Genomic DNA, 26,005 nt, shown 5'->3' with positions numbered 1-26,005 from the left:
CCCTTTTTCTATGATCTTAAATAACGAGATATCTCGGGATCTTATAGTATTATGAATCGGTAAGGAATAGCTATTACTTTTATCATTAAGTCCTTTATGTGTTAATAAGGAATAAGCTTTTGGATGATTGTGTCGCGTATCTTTGAGTTTCTTTAATTAAGAATATACCTATAAGAGTTCGAGATGTTTAAGTATGCTGATGCACGCTACAGTTGGTATATAATTATTGTTTTACCTGTTGAATTAGATGGATTAAGTCTATTGTAGCTTTATTTAATAACTGTGTAGAAGTATCCATAGTATCCTCACTTTACTTATTAGAAACTAGGTGTAAATATCAATTGTGTCTTCCCCAGAAACTATATGTGATATGATTGTTGTGCATGAGTAAAGGCTCCTATGCTACAGTAAATATTTAGGATCCCTTCATAGCTTGAACTTTAAGTCTAACTAACGTAAACTAATTTAGAAGGATGTTGACCTGTATGTAATTAAAAAAAAACACACACATCTTTCAGAACATATTTGTTGGTATAAGTCAATTGAAACCTGGGTAAAAGACGACTACATGATCTTTGTTTTTACACTCTTTTCTGATATTTCGAAGTCCACTTTCTAATCTTTCTATTTTTTTTCTTTAATTCACATGTACACTCTGGAGCGCATTCGGAGTTGTGATATTACTCCATCTCTGTCCAATTCAGAGAAGCGACCAACAGCCTACTATATTATCTACTCGTGTCTAGCAGCCTTCATTGCGTCAATAATGTCCAATACTTCTTTCTTAGTTCAAAGTTTCATGTGCTTTATATATATATGTGTGTTGCTATTTTGACTAACATTTCCCATATTAATGTTTTCCACATTTATATTTATGCTTGCTTTATTTTTGTTTGGGTTTGTAGAAACCAATTGAGAACGATAATAAGACGTAGTCGCCCACCTTGTTTGCCTTTAGATATTGCGTTTTGTATAGCCACTTAGCTTATAGCGTTACTTTCTAGTTAAGTTTTATTTGTTACTCAACATTTTAGTTGCAAAGAAGTGTCTGAAGTATGGTTTTTTTTAAAGTGCATTTTTATTGTTCAAAAATACAGCATTTCGAGCTTGAAAAGTGCTGAATTTTGGATTCAAAAGAGGAAGAATTTGAGTATATAAATTGCAAGGTTTTGGGGCTCAAAACGCAATCCCTTTTTTTTGTGAGCTTTGAAGTGTAAAACTGCACATTTTGAGAGCTAAAAAATCTGCAGCTTTACAACAGCTTTAGTGCAGATTTTTTTTGTGTGCAAAAAAAAAGTGTATTTTTGAAACAAAAAAAAATAAATGCTATGTTATGAGAGTTTTATGACGAGCGAATTTGGGTTAAAAATGATGTATTTCTAGTTTTAAAAGGGGTGCATATTTTAAAGTTAAGAAAAAAAAACATCACCACTTTAAAGGATAGTAACTTAGGTATAAAAAATGTAAATTTTCTGAGGGAAAGAACCCTCTGTTTTAAAAAATTAAAAATCCAGATTTCGGGATCGGAGTTATGCGATTTCAAACTTTGATATTTCGGTAAGGAGTGTAATCTTTCAAGAACTTGAAAGTGCAGCTTTTGAGTGTTACAAATTTCTATTTAAAGTCTTAAAATAGTTGAACCTTTTGTTGCTTGGCTAAAAATTTTATTTTGTCGCCTCGAGTCACTGGCCACAAGATTTTAAAAAATAGAAAGGACTTGAAATAATTGTTCTTACATTTTTTTAAAATTTATTTTCTTGAAGTTTAATTTTATTTTATTTTTTGTTATTCTACACACCATTATTAAATCTTTTTCTAAACTCTTATTTATGTAAATGCCGCCAACTTTGTATATATTTATTTCCCTCGTATCAGTTAGTTTTTAACCTCACAAATAGGTACTTAGTACATAGTTTTCTAGTAGGGCCTTAAAATTATGTGACGATTTGTAGACCCTTTTAAAACTTAAAGTAGAAGAATAATGGTTTGGGATAAGGCCCAATAGTTGGGATCATTTTATACATCACCCCTTTTGAAATTACATTTACTATTATCACTTTTCAAATCAAATATTGCTAAAACATTTTAATTTCTTAACATGTTATTTCAAGATTTTAGATATGTCAACAGGTTCAAATACAAGGTACATACATATATATGTCATACGCAAAAAGGTACAAATTCTATATTTTTTTTAGTTTTCTCTATATGTAACTTATTATTTTGATACAGTTCATATATTATTTTTCTCATATCTACTATCACTTTTACAAATATTAATTTTTTTTATAATTTATAAATCCCTACACTTTAATATACACATTATTTTACTACTGCAACTTGACTACTCTCTCATTTTATTTTATTTCATGTCCTAATTCTATATAAATAAAACAACAAATTTTCCTATCCTTAAAACTCAACATTTTGGATACATTTATATAAAACACATCTATATATTTTTTTAACATAAAATTGTCATACACTTTTAGCGCATTTATTTATTTATTTTTCTACCGTATGATAAACATACTACTGTAATTTTATCTAATAGACATATATATGTTGTACCTTGTATTTTAATATTTTCTTAAACTAATAAAATTTACTTACCATTGATTTTAAAGCAAAATAAATAAACAAGTTTTCCTAATTATATTTTCCTAAATTGAGTTTAAGGACTATCTTCGGATAGGCTCTGAGGGGTGCTTAACACCTTTCCCTCGAGTAATCAAAACCCTTACTCAGAATCTCACTGATTTCGCAAATCAAAACAGAGTTTACATTTACATATAAAAAATGTTTTTCCTAATATTTTCCTTAAAATTTAGGTGGCGACTCTAAAACAAACAAAGCAATTTTTCCAAAATCAGAGTGTCAGCCACATTATGTGTGAATTGTTTCGGCCGGTTCGAAATAGGGTGCGACAATGATGATTTGTACATATGTGAATAAAGTTTAAATTCTTTAGGGTTTTCTTGTCAGTAATTTGTCAGGTTTATTTGATTTTTTTCAGGGAATCTTATAGATATTATTATAGTAACTTGCTTTCACCATGGTGGTAAATTTGTGAAAGGCACATCTGGTGGAGGTCTCACTTACATAGGGGAAAGTGAAGTGGAATACGTAGGTATCGATAAAGACCACTTTTCTTTAATGGAATTGTTTTTTTATACTAGAGATATGAGGTATGTTACTGTGGGTGGATTTTATTTTAAAGACCCTACAACCAATAACTTTGTCTTAGTCGATAACGATTTTAGCTTACTAAACCTTATAAAAGACCTAGGTGATGGTAACTTTTTGGACTTGTATGTTCAACATGTTGTGGATGAGGTAGAGGTTATTAAAGATGGGGTCCCTACAGGTTATCTTTGTGGGCCAACAGTTCGTGAAAGTGTTAATAAGGATGGGGTAGAAAACTCACATAATATTAATGTGGATGAAAGGGCCTAATCTGAGAATATTATTGTTGAAGTTGGTGTGGATGAAGGGTTACAACAAGGAGCTGTCCAATCTGAGAATATTAATGTTGAAGTTGGTGTAGATGATGCATCAGATCTTGAAGGTGTTGAAACAGATTGGGATATTTGTGATGATTCACAAGAGTTTGCTATTCCAGATGATGATGACTCAAAGATTGATGAAGAGTTGAGAACTCTTAGAAATGAAAGGAGAACCACTTGCAAAGGAAAAAACTTGTTCCTACAGAGGAAATAATTCTTGGAGTAGCTGGTGTTGATAAAGGATTTGAAGGCATTGGAATGAACAAGGCTGCTAGGTATGTAGGAAGATTGAGGGGAGATGAGTAATATACTAATAGTTCAGAACTAGATAGTGATGACAGTAGGGATGAATTAGATCCTGAAGCTGTGGAAGGTGTTGATTTACCAGCTAGAAGAAAAATTAGAAAGGTCAGATTTGATCCTGATTGTGTAGTTGCTATATTTGAGCTTGGTATGGTATTTGAAAATGCCATAGAATTTAGAAAGGCTGTGGCAGAGTATGCTGTGGAATATAAAGTCAAATTAAAATTGAGGCCTAATGAAAAACATAGAGTCAGAGTTAAATGTCAGCACAAGAAATACAAATGGTTGTTGTATGCTAGTCTAGACAAAGACTCTGGTGACTTTATTGTTAAGAATTACTATCCTGTTCATCAGTGCCCTACCACAACCAAAAACAAGTTGTGTACATCTAACTTTATTGCAAATAAGTTTAGGGACATAATAGTTTCTCAATCTTATATAAAGTTGTGGGAAATTCAAGAGTTGGTGAGGAAGACGACATGATTGTATGTTGGAAGAACTCTTTGTTATCGGGCAAAATTGATGATTCTCAAGGAGTTTATGGGTGATTGAAAGATAGAGTTTGCAAGGTTGTGTGATTATGCATACATGATAAAGCAGACTAATCCTGGTAGTTCATGTTGGGTGAGGACAGACAAGGAATCTACTCCAGGAAAGAATATGTTTGTTTACTTTTATGTTTGTTTTGATGCATTAAAGAGAGGTTGGTTGGAAGGATGTAGAAAAATCATTGATTTTGATGGATGCTTTCTGAAGGGTGCTTGCAAGGGTGAATTATTAGTTGCAATTGGTAGGAATGGAAATCAACAAATGTTTCCAATTGCTTGGGCAACTGTTGATCAAGAAACAAAGCACAGTTGGAGTTTCTTCATCAACTTCTTGATACAAGATCCAAACTTAGGCACTAGACATGGATTGACTGTGATGTCTAATTTGCAAAAGGTTAGTTTAATGTTAATTTTATTTAATTTTGATCTCATTGCCTATTTATTTAATTATTATTAGTCATAAATTTAAATTATTATGATATGTAGGATCTTATAGCAGCCATAATGGAGTTGATGCCAGATTGTGAGCAGAGGATGTGTGCTAGACATATCTGATCCAATTGGCAGAAGAATTGGAGAGGAGAAGAAAGAAGAAAACAATTTTGGAGATGTGCAAAATCAAGTTTTGAGGTAAAATTTCAAGATGAAGTGGACAAACTTAATAAACTTGGTAATAAGAAGATCTGTGGGGACTTGTTACATTATGAAAAAAAAGACATGGTTTAAAGCATATTTTAAGGAGCATGCTAAGTGTGATATTGTTGAGAATAATATGTGTGAGACATTTAATTCTTAGATATTAGCTGCTAGACATAAATCAATTATCACCATGTTAGAGGAGATTAGACATAAGATAATAGATAGAAATGTTGAGATGAGAAAATTTGTTGACACTTGGATATCAGACATTTCTCCTATGGCAAGTTTAGTACTTGAAGAAAACAAAGATTATGCTAGAGATTGTCAAGTTAGGTTCAATTGCCAATTTGAATATGAAATTTTAGATGGTCATTATAGGCATATTATTAATATCAGAAAGAAGACATGTACTTGTAGAACCTGGCAGTTAAGAGGCATACCATGTCAACATGATGTTTTGGCATATCAGTATGCAGGCCAAGACCCTGAAGATCATGTTGTACATTGGTATAGAAAAGATGCTTTCATGAAGGCTTATAATTACTTTATCCAATCAATACCTAATATGAAAATGTGGCCTCACACTAGTGATATAGTAATCGAGTCTCCTGAACCAAAACAAATGTCTGGCAGACCACCAAAATGCAGAAGAAAGTCAAAGGATGATCCAAGAAAGAAGTATGAAAAGTTGTCCAGGAGTGGTGTAAAAATGACTTGCTCCAAGTGTCATCAACAAGGCCACAATAATAAAGCATGCAAATATGTGGTAATACTCAAGTCAACCTTTGATTACTTCAATTAGATAGATAAAATGCAATACAATTTTTCTTTTTCTTATTTACACTATTAAATCTTCTGAAATCGATCAGCCTGGAAGGTTAACCCAACCTGGACCTGGAGGGTCAACCCAACCTGCAAGCTCAAGCCAACCTGCTAGCTCAAGTCAGCCTCAAAGCTCAAGGCAACCTACAGGTTATAGCTAGCCATCAAGCTCAAGCCAACCTGTAGGTTCTAGCCAGCCACCAAGCTCAAGGCAACAAACAAGCTTTAGCCAACCACCAAGCTCAGGCCAACCTGTAGGTTCTAGCCAACCACCAACCTGGAGACCATTACAACATGTCAGCTCAGGCCAACAATCAACTTTTATTTGTGATGATACTTCAATTGTTAGAAGAGTTCAACAAGCTGGAAGAGGCAGGGGAAGAGGCGGGGGAAATGAGGTGATGATACTTCAACTGTTACAAGAGGGAAACAAGCAGGAAGAGGTAGGGGAAGAGAAAGAGCATCAACCTCAACAGGAGGAAACAAAAGGCCTAAGACTGTGAGATTTGGCATTTACACTGATGATATAAGTGGCAGACAAACACTAAATGTAAGAGTATAACCAACTTCAATTATTTATAATTTACTTTGATAATAGGCACTTATTTTAGTTTCTTGTATACAACCTGGTATAGCAGGTGAAAGAGTTGTTACTCCAGCTGTTTTCAAGTGTGCAACACCAACAAACATTGATATTAGTTATAAACCTCGTGGACTGAAATGGAAGGGTAAAGATTGTGTCACCACTCCACAATTACAATGCATGAGTAAGTCCAAAGGGGGTGGATCTGCAAACGTCTAGTACAACAAGTGCAAGAACAGAGGGGTGTGACTACTTTAATATGTTTTGGGTGTTTTTGATGTACACTTAGGGTTTTTTTTTATTTTGAATCTATAATGCAAGCAGGAAACAATAGTGAGACTGCTTTAATATGTTTTGTGATGTTTTTGATGTACACTATAACTAGTGGTTTAAATGTGGATTTTCTTACAAGGAACTGCCAAGAATTTTTTTGTTGATCATTCATGCTTGTTTGGAGCTTAATGTTATTATGTTGTTCACTTAGTATGGTTATAGTTCTTTGGAGGTGAAGAAAGCAAGGAAGAAGCTTGAAAAATGTCATTTAAGGCATCTCTGTATCCTCTCCGCATCGCGGAGAGGAATTACAATTTGGCTCGTGAAATCAAATTCTAGGCAAAGCATTTCGTGCCCTCTCCGCGTCGCGGAGAGGGATTCCTAAATTAATTTAACAAAGTGAGTTTGAGGCAGAACACTCTGTGGAGTGCCCGCGTCGCGGAGATGAAGAATTGTGTGCGAATGGGAATTTAAAGATGGAGATGAGCAATATGATAGATTAATGAACAACTTATCTCCATTCCTTCTTCCAAAATCAGTACAATAGAAACACAAGACTACTAATACAATCACTCTAAGACTACTAACATAAATGTTTCCATATAGCGAAAATCACGAGTGCAATAACGCATATGATCCTGATTTTTCTTGCCCGCTTTCTCTCTTGTTCATAGGATTTGATTCTTTTCAATAGACCCCCCATATGATCTTTTTTGCTTGAGGCAGTATTTCATCATCGTACCATGGAAAATAATCGCATCCACCTCTTCTCTACACAAATTATCAAAATAATTAAACTATAATTAGCGATTGACAATGATTTGTTTAACCAGATTAGAATAATGATAAAAAGCTTACCTTTGTGTTTTTGCAGCAAAAAAATCGACGTCCTGTATTAAGTTGTGTTCATGAAATTTTCAATTTAGCATTGACCTCACATCGACAGAACACATTTGCATTTGAAGAAGTTGAAATCGACAAATTGGACATTTTCTTCGCTGTGAAGAAGACGAATGAAGAAATTTTTTTGATCTCCACTGTAGCAGCAACAATGGTGAGATGTGGAGAAGAAAGAGATGAGAAATAAAAAAAGGGGAAGAATCTAGGGTTGGATAAATAAAAGGGGAAGATTTTGACCGTTAAGTATGTTAAAGTGTGCCAATCAGACACATCAACTTTTTTTTCTCACTTTACGCGCTCAAAAGGAGTGCCTCACATGATAAGTGCCAATTCTGCCAGGTGTGTCTGATAGGTGCACTTTTTGAGTGGTTTAAGAGTTCAATAGGAAAGAGTCTTTGTTAAGGTATTTATACGGAAAATCCTTACAAGTTCAAGGGGCCGCTTATGCGTTCTGCCAACTTTTTAAAAATACATATCAAATACCATAAAACTTGAATCATGATATTATAAATTTTGATTTCAATATAATATATTGAGATAAGTGTCAAAAACACACCTAAACTATCATTTTATTTTAGTTTCATACCTAAACTATTGAGAGTGTGAATTTCATACCTAAACTATTACTTATTAGTTTGAGAAACACACCTCTGTCTTTTATACCACTCTCATCATGGTGTGTGTGTAATACACCCTCTCTTTTATACCACTCTCATCATAGTGTGTGTAATACACCCTCTCTTTTATACCACTCTCATCATGGTGTGTGTAATACACCCTCTCTTTTATACCACTCTCATCATGGTGTGTGTGTAATACACCCTTTCTTTTATTTAAAAAAAAACATATCACACTCCATATGGATAAAACATTCCACCTTGACAAAAATTAAATAAATTATTAATATTAGTTAAAATTAAAGATTAAAATTATTATCCAAAAATAAATATTTTTTATAAAATAAAATGTAAAATACTTTTCTTACCCCACTCCATCACTTCCTCCAACCCCCCGCCCCCTCCTCCCCCACCCATGCCCCTTTTTTTAGTTTTTTTTTGTTTAAATTTCTTTTGTAATAGTATTTAAATTTTTTTTACTTCACCCTCTCCTCAAATACTAATTTAGATATTATTTTTTTTAAAAAATATTCTACCCACTTAACCTAACCCTCCGCTTCTCATTTTTTCTCGTTTTGTGTTAGATATAAACATATTGAAAAATTTTATTTACGTTATATTTAGTACACAAGTAGAAAAAATTTCTTAAAAAATATATGTACATATATAACACAAAACAAGAAAAATGTAAAAAAATAAAAATAAATTAGGAACGGAGGGTTAAATAGGATTGGTAGAATTTTTATTTTTTAAAAATAAAATAATATCAATATTTTTTTTATTTTTTTTTTTGGGGAGGGGGGGGGGACTGTTTTATTTAAAAATATTATTTAGACAAATTTAAAAGTCGCCACTTAATTTTAAAAGTAAAATTAAGAAAACTGTTGTTTTCAAAAGACTAAAACAGAAAATCTAATGAAAACTTAAAAGGGGTTCGGGGTTCTTATTAGTGTTCTAGGAAGGGTTTTAAAGCACCTAGACCACCCGCTAATGCGGTTATCCGGCAATTAATCATTTGGCTAAAAATTAGCTTAATTTGAATTGAGCAATTTTTATAATTAGCACCATTTTAAGGGGACAAGGGGGGAATATTGACCCACTATCTAAGTGAGATATCTTGCAAAATCAATTTTTAGGCCTCGTTAAAGGTGATTGATTTGGTTAAGTTATAAAATCAAAATGGATATTCTTTTGGGGATTTGAATTTTAAAACCTTAAGATTTAGTAGCAAATATTGACAAGTAAATAAATGCTATAAAATAAAGAGGGAAAGAGACTTGGGCCAAAATTTGATTTCAGGTATGCCTGGGCCAGTATTTAGGCCCATTTTCATTTTGGACCTTTGACCCATTTGAGTCACCTTCACTAGTCCTAAACTAACATAAAATAGATGTTTTTCTTTGGGCCTTAGGCCCAATTCTTTCACATGTTCTAACCTTCTAACAGAAATAATAATGATGATTAAATGGGTTAGGCCCAATAAATAACAAAAATACAAATTTCTTTTGTGTAAAGAGTGGGACTTTGGCCCAATCTTCTCAATTCTCCCCTGCTTCGAATTTTTCAACTCCGAGACCTGTACACCATTTTTTTCGGGACTTATTCTCCAATTTTCAAGGGTAGGCTCACTCAATAAAGGAATTTAAGCCTTTATGGCTCTCCCAAAATGCAAAGGGAGGGAGGAGTTCGTAGTGAACTCGGATATATTTCACATGCAAAACAACAAACAAATTATCGAATTAGCATTTTTTGGGAGGAAATGAAGTGATAAAATAAAAATAAATAAATAAATGAAATGACACACACTAGTCAAGCGTGAACACTACAACATTTAAATAATAATTTGAAAAGGGAAACTGATGAATGCTTAGTACTTTTATATTCAAGGTAACGGATAATAATGGGATGAAGAGTCAAAAGGGGATTAATAAACTTTCTAGAAATTAACAGTGCAAGAAAACAAAGGAAACCAAGTCCAATAACTTTTAAACTACTGATATCAAACATGCCAATTCAGTTGAATAATTATTCTAACAACATGAAAAGAAGCAGTGACATAAATCTTATGAAATAACTAACACAAGACTAACTTTAAACGAGTCTTAATGGACTAGCAAATACATAAAATGACCAATTAATTATCAAGCATCATCAGAGAAATAATCCAAGTAAACTATATTATATTAACTCGAATTTGGGAAAAGAATAGCTAAACCAACAAAAGATGATTAGCATTCAGCTATTTAAACTAGTTAAGATAATGAAAGCCTTCATTTTGAACAAGCTAATCGCACAAATAGGCCACTATGGAAACACGACTTGATTTAAACATGCTTTGCTAAACAGTAGAACAATTACTAATAGACCAACGAACCATGGATGAAACAACAAGCAAGTTCACCATCAATTAGTTTAAAGTTCTGCTCCTAGTTTGAAACGAGAGTGACATTGACAGGCCAAGAGAAGGGTCGAAATAGCAACCACAACAGTTATTTCAGCTGTTCTAGCCAACACCAAATCGGACGAGCAACTGAATCATAGATAAAAAATTCAAACAAATACAAAAATCAGAAGAGAACTAGAGTTCAATGGTTCATAAAATTTCCAGCCGTTAATTTGCTAGAAAAAGGCCCATTTAAACTTGAAGCGACTAAGACACATTGATTCGATCTAAACAACCTCTCAACAGAAAACAACCATGAACTACGAAGAGAACAGAGGTACTCGAAGGAATAAACAAAAAAAAATAATGATGAAACGAGTTAAAATCGAAAAAGGATTTACCTTTTTGGTAGCAGCGACCTGAGAACGACGAGTCAGCGACTATGTTTCTTCCTCCACAAGACTTCGATTATGAACGATGAAACGAAAATTTTGGGCAGAATCTCAAACTCAAACAAAACTTGAGAAAACCAATGGCAAAATGAGATGGAAACACGATATTCCGACCTAAACTAAAACTCTTTGCCTTGAATGTATTCTTATATATTTTAGTTGTTTTTACTTGAGCTGTTCTTAGTCTTTTTTTACTCTAAAAATTTTTCAACTCCCAAAAAAAAATTCCCTTACAATGGAGAAGAAAAGATGTATATATAGAAGGGGAAATTAGGGTTCGAAAATGGGGGGAAAGAGATGAAATCCGGACAAGACAAGGACCCATTTCAAAATTCAAAACCCCCAAAAATCTTTCACAAATTCGGACAAACACCCTTTTCTTGAGGTTTTAACTCATTCTGAAAAGGACAAGGGGGACGATGGGTGGGATCGATCACTCGTCCTCTCTATGCCACGCGGCTTAATCCCACGCTAGGGAGGACAACAACGCAGACTGCTCCTGTTGCGCGACTGTACTAGCGAGGAAGATGATGCGGACGAAAAGCTACTATGCATAGACGTCGTGTAGCTTCCGTTTGGTTCACGTGAGTTGCACGATTCGGGTCAATTCACTGGAACGCTGGGCTGCTGGGCTGGGTTTCGATTTTTTTCTGGGTTTCGTTTCTGATTTTGGCTAGAAAGAAGAACGAAGTACAGGGGTGGGGTCTGTATCAGTATGTTGATGTTGTATGTATTGTTGTATGTAGTGTGCGTTGGGCCTGGGTCGAAGGAGAAATGAAATGGGTTATGTATGGATAGTGGGCTGTGATATTGCTGGAAATTGTAAAGGGGTTTGGGTTGGGAATTAAGATGGGATGAGGGAGAATGGACGAAAAGGGTTGGGCATTTGTATTGGGGTTTGTGCGTTGCTGAAAACAGGCCCAATTTGGGGTCTTAAAAGGGTAAGGTAAAGAGGGTAATTAAATTTGCAATAAAAGAATTTTAATGTTGTAGCCAAATTGATTTTTATTAGCAAATTCGGCTAAATTTTTAAAATAAGATGAATTAATATTAGTTAATTAATGAGCTTCTTAATCTTAATAAAATAAAATAATTAACTTAACAAAAATAACTAATTCAATGACATACCTATAATTCAAATTTAATTAAATTAGTAAAGTGTTTAACGTTAATGAAATCTTTTCAAGATAGTTTTCAAGATAGTTTTCAAGTGTTTGTAAAATATATTAGTTACATACGTAACAATTTAAAACATATTTACTATTAAAATATTTAAAATATTATAAAAGTGAATAAAATTCTTAAAAATATCTTGAAACATATTTTGAATTTTTATAAAATTAATTATTTTAAATCGTTTGAAATTAAATTCTTATCGGAAAGGTCAAAATCGGGTGTCAACAGGGATAAGGTGAAGTATGAATTTTTAAAAATATTTTATAAAATATTTTTTATAAAAAAAATAAAAGGATGGGGAATTGTCGGGGAGGGGGGGGGGGGGGTACGGGGAGGAGGTGGTGGAGTGGGGTAAGAAAAATAACATTAAATTTTTAAAAATATATATATATATTTTTTGGGATAGTAATAATTTAATCTTTAATTTTTAATTAATATTAATAGTTTATTATTTAATTTTTGGCATTATCCATGTGGAATGTCATGTGTCAAGCTTTTTTCAAATAAAAGAAATAGTGCATTACACACACCATTGATGTGTGTTTCTCAAACTAATAAGTGATATTTTAGGTATAAAAACTCACACTTTCAATAGTTTAGGTATGAAATTTAAAAAAGAGGGATAATTTAGATATGTTTTTGACATTTATCTTTGATATATTTGGTATCTACCATACCATGTCCATCGCTAGTGCAACCTAACCATTCTCATAAGACTAGCTGGTAGTTCAGTCAACTTACCATGATATTCATTCAACATACCATGATATATATTCATTTTTCTTTCTTTGCAATGATCACTAATTCCAAACAAATATTTAGGTGTAATAATTGAATATAAATTGTCAAAAATAATATTTGTCAATACTATTAAGGAAATAGTTTAATGAAGGAACTATAATTTTAAAAGAGTGAAAGGAAAACAAATCTCTTAGGTATAATTGAGTCATTTGGAAAGTCAAAATATGAGGGGAAAAAGGTGTATATAAACACAAGTGAAAAAAGAAAAAAATAAAGAACAAAGAACAAAACAGAAATGGCATCAAATTTTTGTTTGAAAATAGTTTTTATATTAAACCTTATTTTTGTATGCACTAATGCTGATGGCAAAAGTTTTTGTGTCATTTCCTATGCAAAGCAGATGGAGTGACAGATGATAGTGAGGTGTGAACCAATCATTTTACCTTTTCATGCATTTTTAATTAATTATCATTTTTTATATACATAACAAAAACAACTTTTAGCTATAATTAACATGCATATTAACAAAGAATGTTGATATTTTTATCAATATTAGTTAATTGTCATTACATTCAATGTCATTATAAGTTTCAGAAACATTTACTAATTATCATGAAAAATAACATATTTAGCGGTAATTAAATTAATTACCGCTAAAGATCAATTTTGACATAGCAAAAGTCCCATTTTTACTTTTTAATGTGTCTTTATTTTTATTTAAGTCATTATTACATGTATAACAATGTCTTCTTTTTTTTTTCAAAATGAGTAAGTATAGGTTTCTTTGGTTTCTCATCCGGTGTTTTAATTAATTGTCATTTTTATATATATATAAATACTACAACAAAAATAGCTTTTAACAGCGATTAATATGTATATTAACAAAAAGTGTTAGTGTCTTTATCAACATTAGTTCATTCTTATTGCATCCAATGTTGCTATAAGTGTTAGAGATATTTACTAATTACCATGAAAAATATATATTTAGCGGCAATTAAATTATTATTGTTAATTAATTGTCTCTAAAGATCAGTTTTCACATAGTAAAAGTCTCATTTTACTTTTTAGTGTGTCTTTAATTTTATTTAAGTCATTATTACATTATTGTTATGATGTATTCTTCTTTTATTCATTGATTTCCATCCGGTGTCCGGTATCCACATTGGAGTCCAACTAAATTCAGATTTATACCGAAAGTTCCACATTGGTGGGGTAAAAACACTCTCTAACAAAGGAGATTCCGAATCCAAGAGGACTAAGACCTCTTGATTAAGGATAAAGTAGTACTTACCACTCCACCACAATCCTCGTTGGTAGTAAATATAGTTGTCACTCATGTATATATAACAAATTTAGTGTCTAATAAAATATTCTTTTACTAATTTTTTTTATAAATAAAAGGTATTTTTGAAAGCTTGGATGGATGCATGCAAATGGAATGGAGAAGCTACATTTTTTATACCTTTAGGAACATATATGATATATGGTGCAAATTTTATTGGACCATGTAAAGGATCCTTAATTTTTAAAATTCAAGGAGTTATTAAGGCTTCAACAAATCCTAAAATATCTTGCAAGGAATCTTGGATTTCTTTTGAACATTTAAATAACTTAAGAGATTGAAGGGGGTGGAACTTTAGATGGACAAGGAGCTTCTGCTTGGAAAAACCCTCAATGTGCAACTCGTCCTTATGCAAGTTTTCATTAGTTTTTTTCTTCCATTTGGTGTGGAATTCACACGAAAGGGAACGAGGAATTCTCAACGAAAAAAGTGCTCTATGAACCGAACGTGAAAGTTGTTTTCCATCAGACGGCTTTTCCTGTAACTCTACTCTCGACTTGGATTATATATCCAAAAAGGTCCGCTCTCGGCCATTCCACACGCTGCCTAGCAGAGACGTGGTTATCTGAAGTGAATTCTCTCTTTTGTAGTAGATGCCGAACCTGCTGTGCCCCATTGACTAAGAAGGGGTGGACACAGTAACTACATGGACCCCTTCCTTTCAGTTGTTGCCAGCGCTTTCCCGGGCCGAGCCGGAATTTTTTATTAGAACTGGGAGGTCCCATATTGGAAAGGTTAAGTGCTCCTTAACAAAGGTGACTTTGTACCCAAGATGCCTCGAACCTGAAACCTCTTGGTTAAGGATGAAAGAGTACTTACCAGTTTTCATTAGTTATACTATATTTTTTTGTCTAAATTATTTTGATTAAGATTATTTATACTGAATTTCACGTTATCTATTTCTTTTTTAATTAAAAAAAAATGCTTATTTGATGAAGCATTAGATGAAAGTTAAAGTGAAAAATAAATCATTATTTGACACAATTAAAATTTTAATTTTGGTCAGTATATTAATTTGTGTTCTTATTTTATTGTATTCATTTTGAGCCTCCTCTTGTGAAAGGTAAAGTAAAATTTTTAAAAGTGTTTGTACTACTATTAGGTCACAAATTTGGGGTACATGACCGGATTAGTGTTTGTTTTTCAAATATCAAATCGAATTATTTGTGTCGGATTTTAAAATTGATAAATCAAATCAAACTAATAAAATTTGGGTTTTTCAACCTTGGATTTTTTGGGTTTTTCGGATTTTTTTGGGTAAAGTAATCATACAAACAAATAATGAACTTATACTCCAAATATTCTTTAGTCCTAACAAAATATGCGATTTGATTATATTTTCGATTTAACTTAATAAAGTTTGTGTTATTTCCTTGATCTTTTTATGGTTACGATTTATTATTTTTTTGTGTGTATTTGAAATTATAATGTGAAGTTACTAACTAAATATTATTTTCAATGGTTTTTTAGACTATTGGATTAAGTTCTATCCAAAATGCAATTGTGCACGATATACACGCTATCAATAGCAAGATGTTCCATTTCGATGTCTATAATTGCAATAACGTGACATTAAGTCATGTAAATTTAATTGCACCAAGTGATAGTCCCAACACTGATGGAATTCACATTAGTTTATCGTCAAATATTCGAGTTTTCGATTCCAACATTGGTACTGGAGATGATTGTATATCTATCTTTGCTGGAAGTCAAAATGTTAATATTTCTGGAGTTACTTGTGGCCCTGGCCATGGAATAAGCCAAATGAAGTTGTCAAGGATGTACATGTTAAAAATTGTACTCTTATAGCTACTCAAAATGGAATGAGGATTAAGTCTTGGGCATCATCAAATGTTGGTGAAGCAACAAGTATTAGTTTTGAGGATATTATAATGGACAAGGTGAATAATCCTATTATTATTGATCAACATTATTGTCCTTCACATACTTGCAGTTTTGAGGTACCAATCGTTTTTTCCTTCTTTTCACCTTCAATATTTATATATTGAGTATGATGTAAGCAGGGGCAGAGCTAAGTGGGGTTTGGGGGTTCGGACAAATTCAATAGTTTTTTTTGTAGATTATGTATTTGTGAACTGCCTAACAAAACTGATTGATAGCTCAGTGTTAAGAAATTAGTGGTGAAAATGTTTTTCACTCTAGTGTTGTGGGTTTGAACCCCACTACCCACTACTAACAAAAGTTTCTATTTTTTTTTTTTTTAAAAAAAACATGTTTTGCAATATTTTTCTTTCCGTCCTAAAATTTAGAACCCCCAAGAATGTTTTGTAATATTTTTCTCTTCCGCCCTAAAATTTAAAACTCCCAAACATGTTTTGTAATATTTTTCTCTTTGGTCCTAAAATTTAGAATCCCCAAACTCCTAGTTCTGATTCCACCTCTAATCGTTAGTCATGTTCAATAAAAATAAATTTTTGGATAATATTTTTTCTTGATTGGTGAAATTCTTGAATATGAAAGATGTATGAAAAAAATGGGTTGATTTTTTTGTTTTGTTTTGTGAATTAAACATATTTTAGTATCCCAAACACACAAATTTCTTATGTCATGTGAAATATAAAAATTTGTATAAGCTTTATACTTTGTATTAATTTATTGATTTCACTCTCATTTTTTTTAATTTGTAGAAAAGCTTAGTGCAAATCAAGGATGTGACATTCAACAACATAAGGGGAACTTCAAATTCATTGGTAGCTGTGAATTTCAATTGCAGTTCTTCATTACCTTGTCAAAAAATCAATCTTAATGATATTAAGTTGATTACTGATAATAACGCTAAACCTACAATCGCATCGTGTGCTAATGCCATAGGACAAGCCACCGGCATCGAGTTACCTCCGAGTTGCTTAAAGCCTGTTCTTGAATCTTCAACTTAGGGTAATTCGAATTTCAAAAAAGTTAGAAAGAGAACGTTCGTTGGTTTTTTATAGATTGAGGATTTTTTTGTACTCGATTTCTTCAAATAATAATTCTTAATCCACTTAATCATTCTTGATATATATATTATTGATCTTATATGAGATTTTATTATTTTTAATTTTTAAAAACTTCTTTCTGTTGAGGCGTTGATGATGATTGTTACAGAAATGTTAGCAGTATTCTATAAGCAAAATGAGCATTTGAAAGAATTGAGCTTTTTTATTTGATTGATTATATCGATAAGAGTTTTAACTTTTACTTGTATAATTTTTTTAATACTTTTTATTCAGAATTAAGTCTAAACGTTAATAAGATTGTGATTGGTGGGACTTATGTTTTAAGAAACATTCAAGTTAAGGCAGTACTTTTTTAAATTCATATTATCTATTGATCTCAATTTTTTTCACTAAATAGAAATTCAAAAATATTTTTATATGCTTTATTTATTTAAGAAAAATGAAGTGAAAAAATAACTTAATATACTACGTATATAATCAACGTTAGAAAAATTCTTCAAAAGACATTATGATTTCTTTTTTTTTATTTTGATGAGTTGTGATTCGAGCCATTATAAAAGATACTATCTATCTCATTGATAAGAATTGATATTAATTTCACTCACTATTTTAGAGAAGCTAATAAAGTAGTGGATTATCTAATGAAATAGATCACAACGATTAACTATCTACAACAATTTTACTTAAATGTTAGAGAGCGCTAAAGGCTCATTCTTTCGCTTCTTCTTTTTTTGATGACAAGGGAAACCCGCAGGCATTACCTTTTGGGTGTGCACATGGTAAAACTCCCGCTCCTATGCAATAGCTCGCAAACCACATAGGAGAGGTAATCCGTACTAGGCAATCCCGGTGCGACAAGCTCGACCCAGAAAGCAAACCCCTTGCTTTCGCTGGCAAGGAATTTGAAACTTGAAACCTCCAACATGGAAATCCAAGCCCAAACCACTAGGCCACCTCGAATGGTAAGCCTCATTCTTTCTCGACAAAGCGCAAATGCCTAGACTTAGGATCAACTATGACAAGGTCAATTTTTTTTATGCTAATTAATCTTTGTAGATTAGAGAATATGTGACATTCTTTAGCTAAGTATTCTCTCTTTTGTTTTTCGTCTGATTACTTGATATCATGATTCAGGCAAATTTTTTTTAGTAGTTAGGGGTTATTCAGCAGAAATTAGATGATCTTTTAATTTGTTTGTGTGTATTAGTATATGAATTTTTTTGATGATATGAATTTTGAAAACTATTTTTATAAAATCCTTACAAGATCCTCTATAATGACCTAGGGGAACAATACCTATAGTCTCACAATGATTCACGTCATATTTTAGTATTTAGGGTCACACAACAAGAATTAAGTGATTTTTTCAGTTATGTGTGTGTTAGTACATGAAGTTCTAGTGATATGGATTTCGGACACTTTTTTTTTATAAAAACTTTACTAGACCCTCCATAATGACCTTATACCTATAGCATAACTTTGATTCACAACACTTTTTAGCATTTAGAGGTCACTCAATAAGATGTAAGCGATTTTCTCAATTTTTTCGTGTCTTATAACATGAATTTTTTGGTGATGGATTTTGAGAATTTTTTTTGCAAAAACTTTACAGGACCCTCCGTAATGACATGGGAAAACAAATACATATAGTGCCACTATGACCACACCACTTTTTCAACATTTAAGGACCACTCAACAGGAATTAGGCGGTTTTCTCAAATTTTCATGTGAATTGGTACATGACGTTTTTGGTGATATAAATTTCGGACACTTTTTTAACAAAATCATACGATATGTGAGAGAATAAGACATGAAGTCTCGAAACTCAAGAGATAGCCAATCAACATGATAAAGAAAAATCAAAGAATAGAATATTTTTTCCTATAGCCTCTCGAAGATAAATACATGCGTTATCGTATAAATCTGCAAGTCTCTACTAAACTCTAGCTGTTGTACCTGTAAGGCTAGTGATCAATCTAGACATGTTGGTATCATATTATCATGATAGGGCCTACCAAATTCCCCCATAGATGAATCAACAATTTGCCAACATAGAAACATTTTTTAGAAATGTGGAAGAAATAAACAATAAAGTAAATAGTTTTAAAACTCATTCTTTCATAAGTAAAAATAAGAAGTGCAAAAGTTAAGTCAATCGAAAAATCTAGTATCACTAGTACAAAAGTTTACTAAACATACAATTGTTTACTACATCAAAATGTTTCAAGTCAATTAAGTACTTAAAATCATTTTCCTTTGGGTTTCATGTCAATTTATTTACTGAATCATGACTATATAAGCTATTCCAATTGAGAGATTTAATATAGATGGAATTCATGGAAGCAGACCGTCATTATAATATCTTTGCTCGCGATAATTATAACCTCTCGAAAGAATCGATGACTTCATCAAAGATGTAACGCTAGTACATCTGAGACTTTTTAGTAAATTAATTATAAATAGATCCCCAGAGCTATGGAACAAAGAATTATTTGAGACCTAGACGGACATAATCAATTGTACTATTGCATATCGCAATCAGCTCATAATCGCAATTTTTTCACTCAATATTTATTTTTGTTCTTTTATTTTGCGTATATGCAGTGTAATGTGAGATCATCTAACTTGATTGATAAAAAAAATATATCTATAGTCAACGCACAAATGATGTTAACAAAATATAATTTTGAGCTACTAGTAAAAATTCGCTATTCACAATGACACTAATTTAATTTCAAAAAATTAATAGTCTCTAGTAAATAACAGTACAATCTAGGGGTGAGCATGATACGGTATTGAAAAGTTTGGTACGGTTATTTGATTTACGATTTTTTTTAAAATATTATTTTATTATCATATTAAATTAATTCGGTATGATTTGGTATTTATAGATCGATTTGGTACTTTATGCTATTGTAAATCGTTTACTATAGTTTGATCAACTTCAAGTTTTTAACTTACATATATTCATATAATAAAGAATTCTGACTTTGACTTTTTTAAAAACGTCTCAATTATATCATACTAATATCTTATACATGTAAAAAATATTCAAAATAAAGTACAAACAATTGTCTTTGTTAATCAATCACCCAAAACAAATATTTAAATCATGATAGAGTAATCAAAATTTCAACATATAAATAATTAGTTAGGTGCGGTATACCTATTTTGGTATTGTTTTTATAAATATCAAATACCATACTGAATACCAAACTTTTTAAAATACATATCAAATACCATAAAATCTTAATCACGATGTTAAAATATTTTATTTCGATATCATATATTCGAGATCTACCATACCATGCCCACCGCTAATACAATGATTCTCATAAGCCTAGCTGGTGGTTCAGTCAACTTACCATGATATTCATTCAACGTACCATGATATTCATTCAACATACCATGATATTCATTCAACTTACCATGATATTCATTCAACATACCATGATATATATTCATTTTTCTTTCTTTGCAACTCACTAATAATTGAATATAAATTGTCAAAAATAATATTTGTCAAGACTATTAAGGAAATAGTTTAATGAAGGAACCATAATTTGAAAAGGGTGATTGGAAAACAAATCTCTTAGATACAATTGAGTCATTTGGGAAGTCAAAATATGAGGGGAAAAGGTGTATATAAACACAAGTGAAAAAAGAAAAAATAAAGAACAAAGAATAAAACATAAATGGCTTCAAATTTTTGTTTGAAAATAGTTTTTATATTAAACCTTATTTTTGTATGCACCAATGCTGATGACAAAATTTTTAGTGTCATTTCCTATGGTGCCAAAGCAGATGGAGTGACAGATGATAGTGAGGTGTGAACCAATCACTTTACCTTTTAATGCATTTTAATTATTTGTCATTTTTTATATACACACGTTATAGCAAAAATAGCTTTTAGCGATAATCAATATGTACATTAACAAAGAGCGTTGATATTTTTATCAACATTAGTTAATTGTCATTACATTCAATGTCGTTATAAGTTTCAGAGACATTTACTAATTATCATGAAAAAAACATATTTAGTGGTAATTAAATTATTGATAATTAATTGCCACTGAAGATCAGTTTTGACATAGCAAATAGTCCCCTTTTTTTCTTTTTTATGTGTCTTTATTTTTATTTAATTCATTATTACATGTAAAACAATGTCTTCTTCTTCTTTTTTTGTAAATGAGTAAATATAGTTTTTTTTGTTTTTCACTCGGTGTTTTAATAAATTGCCATTTTTATATATATGCAAACACTGCAATAAAAACAGCTTTTATTGCAATTGATATGCATATTAACAAAAAGAGTTAATATCTTTTTCAACATTAGTTAATTGTTATTCCATCCAATGTTGCTATAAGTGTTAGGGGCATTTACTAATTATCATGAAAAAACATATTTAGCGGCAATTAAATTATTATTGTTAATTAATTGCCGCTAAAGATTAGTTTTGACATAGTAAAAGTCCCATTTTACTTTTAAGTGTCTTTAATTTTATTTAAGTCATTATTACATGTATAATAATGATGTCTTCTTCTTTTATTCATTGGTTTTCATCCGGTGTTCGGTATTCATATTGGAGTCCGACTAAATTTGAATTTGCACCGAAAGTCCCACATTGGTGGGTAAAAGCACTCCCTAACAAAGGGGATTCCGAACCCAAGGGGAATCAAACCCTAGACCTCTTGATTAAGGATAAAGTAGTATTTATCACTCCACCACAACCCTCGTTGGTAGTAAATATAGTTGTCACTCATGTATATATAACAAATTTAGTGTCTAATTAGATATTCTTTTACTAATTTTTTTACTTTTTTATAAATAAAAGGTATTTTTGAAAGCTTGGATGGATGCATGCAAATGGAATGGAGAAGCTACATATTTGATACCTTTAGGAACATATATGATATATGGTGCAAATTTTAATGGACCATGTAAAGGATCCTTAATTGTTAAAATTCAAGGAGTTATTAAGGCTTCAACAAATCCTAAAATATTTTGCAAGGATTCTTGGATTTCTTTTGAACATTTAAATAACTTAGAGATTGAAGGGGGTGGGACTTTAGATGGACAAGGAGCTTCTGCTTGGAGAAACCCTCAATGTGCAACTCGTCCTTATGTAAGTTTTCATTAGTTTTTTTTTTTCCACTCGGTGTTCGGTATCCACATTGAAGTCCCGACTAAATTTGAATTTGTGCTGGGAGGTCCCATATTGGGAAGGTTAAGTGCTCCTTAACAAAGGTGACTTTGTACCCAAGAGGCCTCGAACCTGAAACCTCTTGGTTAAGGATGAAAGAGTACTTACCAGTTTTCATTAGTTATACTATATTTTTTTGTCTAAATTATTTTGATTAAGATTATTTATACTGAATTTCACGTTATCTATTTCTTTTTTAATTAAAAAAAAATGCTTATTTGATGAAGCATTAGATGAAAGTTAAAGTGAAAAATAAATCATTATTTGGCACAATTAAAATTTTAATTTTGGTCAGTATATTAATTTGTGTTCTTATTTTATTGTATTCATTTTGTGCCTCCTCTTGTGAAAGGTAAAGTAAAAATTTTAAAAATAGTTTGTACTACTATTAGGTCACAAATTTGGGGTTCATGACCGGATTAGTTCGAGTTTTTCAACTATCAAATCGAATTATTTGTGTCGGATTTTAAAATTGATAAATCAAATCAAACTAATAAATTTTGAGTTTTTCAACCTCGAATTTTTTTGGTTTTTCAAATTTTTTTGGGTAAAGTAATTATACAAACAAATAATGAACTTATGCTCCAAATATTCTTTAGTCCTAACAAAATATGCGATTTGATTATATTTTCGATTTAACTTATTAAAGTTTGTGTTATTTCCTTGATCTTTTTATGGTTACGATTTATTATTTTTTTGTGTGCATTTGAAATTATAATGTGAAGTTACTAACTAAATATTATTTTCAATGTTTTTTTAGACTATTGGATTGAGTTCTATCCAAAATGCAATTGTGCACGATATACACGCTATCAATAGCAAGATGTTCCATTTCGATGTCTATAATTGCAATAACGTGACAATAAGTCATGTTAACATAATCGCACCAAGCGATAGTCCTAACACCGATGGAATTCACATTAGCACATCGTCAAATATTCGAGTTTTTGATTCCAACATCGGTACTGGAGATGATTGTATATCTATATTTGCTGGAAGTCAAAACGTTAATATTTCTGGAGTTACTTGTGGCCCTGGCCATGGAATAAGCATCGGAAGCTTAGGGAATAAGCCAAATGAAGTTGTCAAGGATGTACATGTTAAAAATTGTACTCTTATAGCTACTCAAAATGGAATGAGAATTAAGACTTGGGCATCATCAAATGTTGGTGAAGCAACAAGTAATAGTTTTGAGGATATTATAATGGACAAGGTGAATAATCCTATTATTATTGATCAACATTATTGTCCTTCACATACTTGCTTCTTTCAGGTACCAATTGCTTTTTCCCTTCTTTTCACCTTCAAATTTTATATATTGAGTATGTTGTAAGCAAGGGTGGAGCTAAGTGGGGTTTGGGGGTTCGGACAAATTCAATAATTTTTTGTAGATTTTGTATTTGTGAACTGCCTAACAAAATTGATTGATAGCTCAATATTAAGAAATTAGTGGTGAAAATGTTTTCCACTCTAGTGTTGTAGGTTTGTACCCCACTACCCACTACTAACAAAAGTTCTATTTTTTTTTTTAAAAAAAAAAAACATGTTTTGTAATATTTTTCTTTTCGTCCTAAAATTTAGAACCCCCAAGAATGTTTTGTAGTATTTTTCTCTTCCGCCCTAAAATTTAAAACTCCCAAACATGTTTTGTAATATTTTTCTCTTCAGTGCTAAAATTTAGAACCTAAGCATGTTTTATAATATTTTTCTCTTCCCCCCCAAAATTTAAATCCATCAAGCATGTTTTGTAATATTTTTCTCTTTCGTCCTAAAATTCAGAATCCTCAAACTCATAATTCTGATTCTGCCTCTAATAGTTAGTCATGTTCAATAAAAATAATTTTTTGGATAATATTTTTTCTTGATTGGTGAAATTCTTGAATATGAAAGATTCATGAAAAAAATAAGGAGTTAATTTTTTTGTTTAGTTTTGTGAATTAAACATATTTTAGTATCCCAAACACACAAATTTCTTATGTCATGTGAAATATAAAAATTTGTATAAGCTTTATACTTTGTATTAATTTATTGATTTCACTCTCATTTTTTTTAATTTGTAGAAAAGCTTAGTGCAAATCAAGGATGTGACATTCAACAACATAAGGGGAACTTCAAATTCATTGGTAGCTGTGAATTTCAATTGCAGTTCTTCATTACCTTGTCAAAAAATCAATCTTAATGATATTAAGTTGATTACTGATAATAACGCTAAACCTACAATCGCATCGTGTGCTAATGCCATAGGACAAGCCACCGGCATCGAGTTACCTCCGAGTTGCTTAAAGCCTGTTCTTGAATCTTCAACTTAGGGTAATTCGAATTTCAAAAAAGTTAGAAAGAGAATGTTCGTTGGTTTTTTATAGATTGAGGATTTTTTTGTACTCGATTTCTTCAAATAATAATTCTTAATCCACTTAATCATTCTTGATATATATATTATTGATCTTATATGAGATTTTATTATTTTTAATTTTTAAAAACTTCTTTCTGTTGAGGCGTTGATGATGATTGTTACAGAAATGTTAGCAGTATTCTATAAGCAAAATGAGCATTTGAAAAAAAATCGAATTTTTTTTTAATTGATTATATCGATAAGAGTTTTATCTTTTACTTGTATAATTTTTTTAATACTTTTAATTCAGAATTAAGTCTAAACGTTAATATGATTGTGATTAATGGGACTTATGTTTTAAGAAACATTCAAGGTTAAGGCAGTACTTTTTTAAATTCTTATTATCCATTGATCTCAATTTTTTTCACTAAATAGAAATTCAAAAATATTTGTATATGCTTCACATTATTAAAAAAGAATTGAAGTGAAAAAATGACTTAATATACTATGTATAAGATATAATCGACGCTAGAAAAATTCTTTAAAAGACATTGTGATTTCTTTTATTTTATTTTGATGAGTTGTGATTCGAGCCATTATAAAAGATACTATCTATCTCATTGATAAGAATTGATATTAATTTCACTCACTATTTTAGAGAAGCTAATAAAGTAGTGGATTATCTAATGAAATATATCACAACGATTAGCTATCTACAACAATTTTACTGAAGTGTTAGAGAATGCTAAAGGCTCATTCTTTTTCTTCTTCTTTTTTTTACGACAAGGGAAACCCGCAGTCGCTATCTTTTGGGTGTGCACATGGTAAAACCTCCGCTCCTATGCAATAGCTCGCAAACCACATAGGAGAGGTAACCCACACTAGGCAAGCCCGGTCCGACAAGCTCGACCCAGAAGACAAACCCCTTTCTTTCGCTGGCAAGGAGTTTCAAACTTGAAACCTCCTATATGAAAGTCCATGCCCAAACCACTAGACCACCCCTTCGGGTAAGCCTCATTCTTTCTTGACAAAGCGCAAATGCCTAGATTTAGGATCAACTATGACAAGGTCAATTTTTTTTATGCTAATTAATCTTTGTAGATTAGAGAATATGTGACATTCTTTAGCAAAGTATTCTCTCTTTTGTTTTTCGGTCGATTACTTGATATCATGATTCAGGCAATTTTTTTAGTAGTTAGGGGTTATTCAGCATGAATTAGATGATCTT

General features: G+C 31.3%; 2 protein-coding genes and 1 pseudogene across 2 annotated transcripts in view; all 3 read left to right on the top strand.

The window, feature by feature from the left end:
- LOC125826298 (uncharacterized) overlaps positions 1-26,005 on the top strand; it is a 445,897-nt gene that overhangs the window by 18,132 nt on the left and 401,760 nt on the right. The window lies entirely within an intron of this gene.
- LOC125829165 (exopolygalacturonase-like) lies at positions 13,239-17,182 on the top strand (annotated as a pseudogene).
- LOC125829080 (exopolygalacturonase-like) lies at positions 20,869-24,754 on the top strand. The gene is made up of 5 exons (XM_049508373.1): positions 20,869-20,881; positions 20,966-21,069; positions 22,077-22,367; positions 23,206-23,718; positions 24,506-24,754. The coding sequence occupies exons 1-5, from the start codon at positions 20,869-20,871 to the stop codon at positions 24,752-24,754; spliced, it is 1,170 nt and encodes a 389-aa protein (XP_049364330.1).

The sequence above is a fragment of the Solanum verrucosum genome, unplaced genomic scaffold, assembly GCF_900185275.1.
Source record: "Solanum verrucosum unplaced genomic scaffold, falcon-dt-bn FXZP01001106.1, whole genome shotgun sequence".
Taxonomy (NCBI): Eukaryota; Viridiplantae; Streptophyta; class Magnoliopsida; order Solanales; family Solanaceae; genus Solanum; species Solanum verrucosum.
This window is presented reverse-complemented; position numbering and strand designations above follow the sequence as displayed.

Bases quoted from the DNA above. Each gene is read 5' to 3' on its own strand.
- LOC125829080 (XM_049508373.1), top strand. The intron at 21,070-22,076 runs GTGTGAACCAAT...TATAAATAAAAG, and splicing joins GAGTGACAGATGATAGTGAG to GTATTTTTGAAAGCTTGGAT. The intron at 22,368-23,205 runs GTAAGTTTTCAT...ATGTTTTTTTAG, and splicing joins AATGTGCAACTCGTCCTTAT to ACTATTGGATTGAGTTCTAT.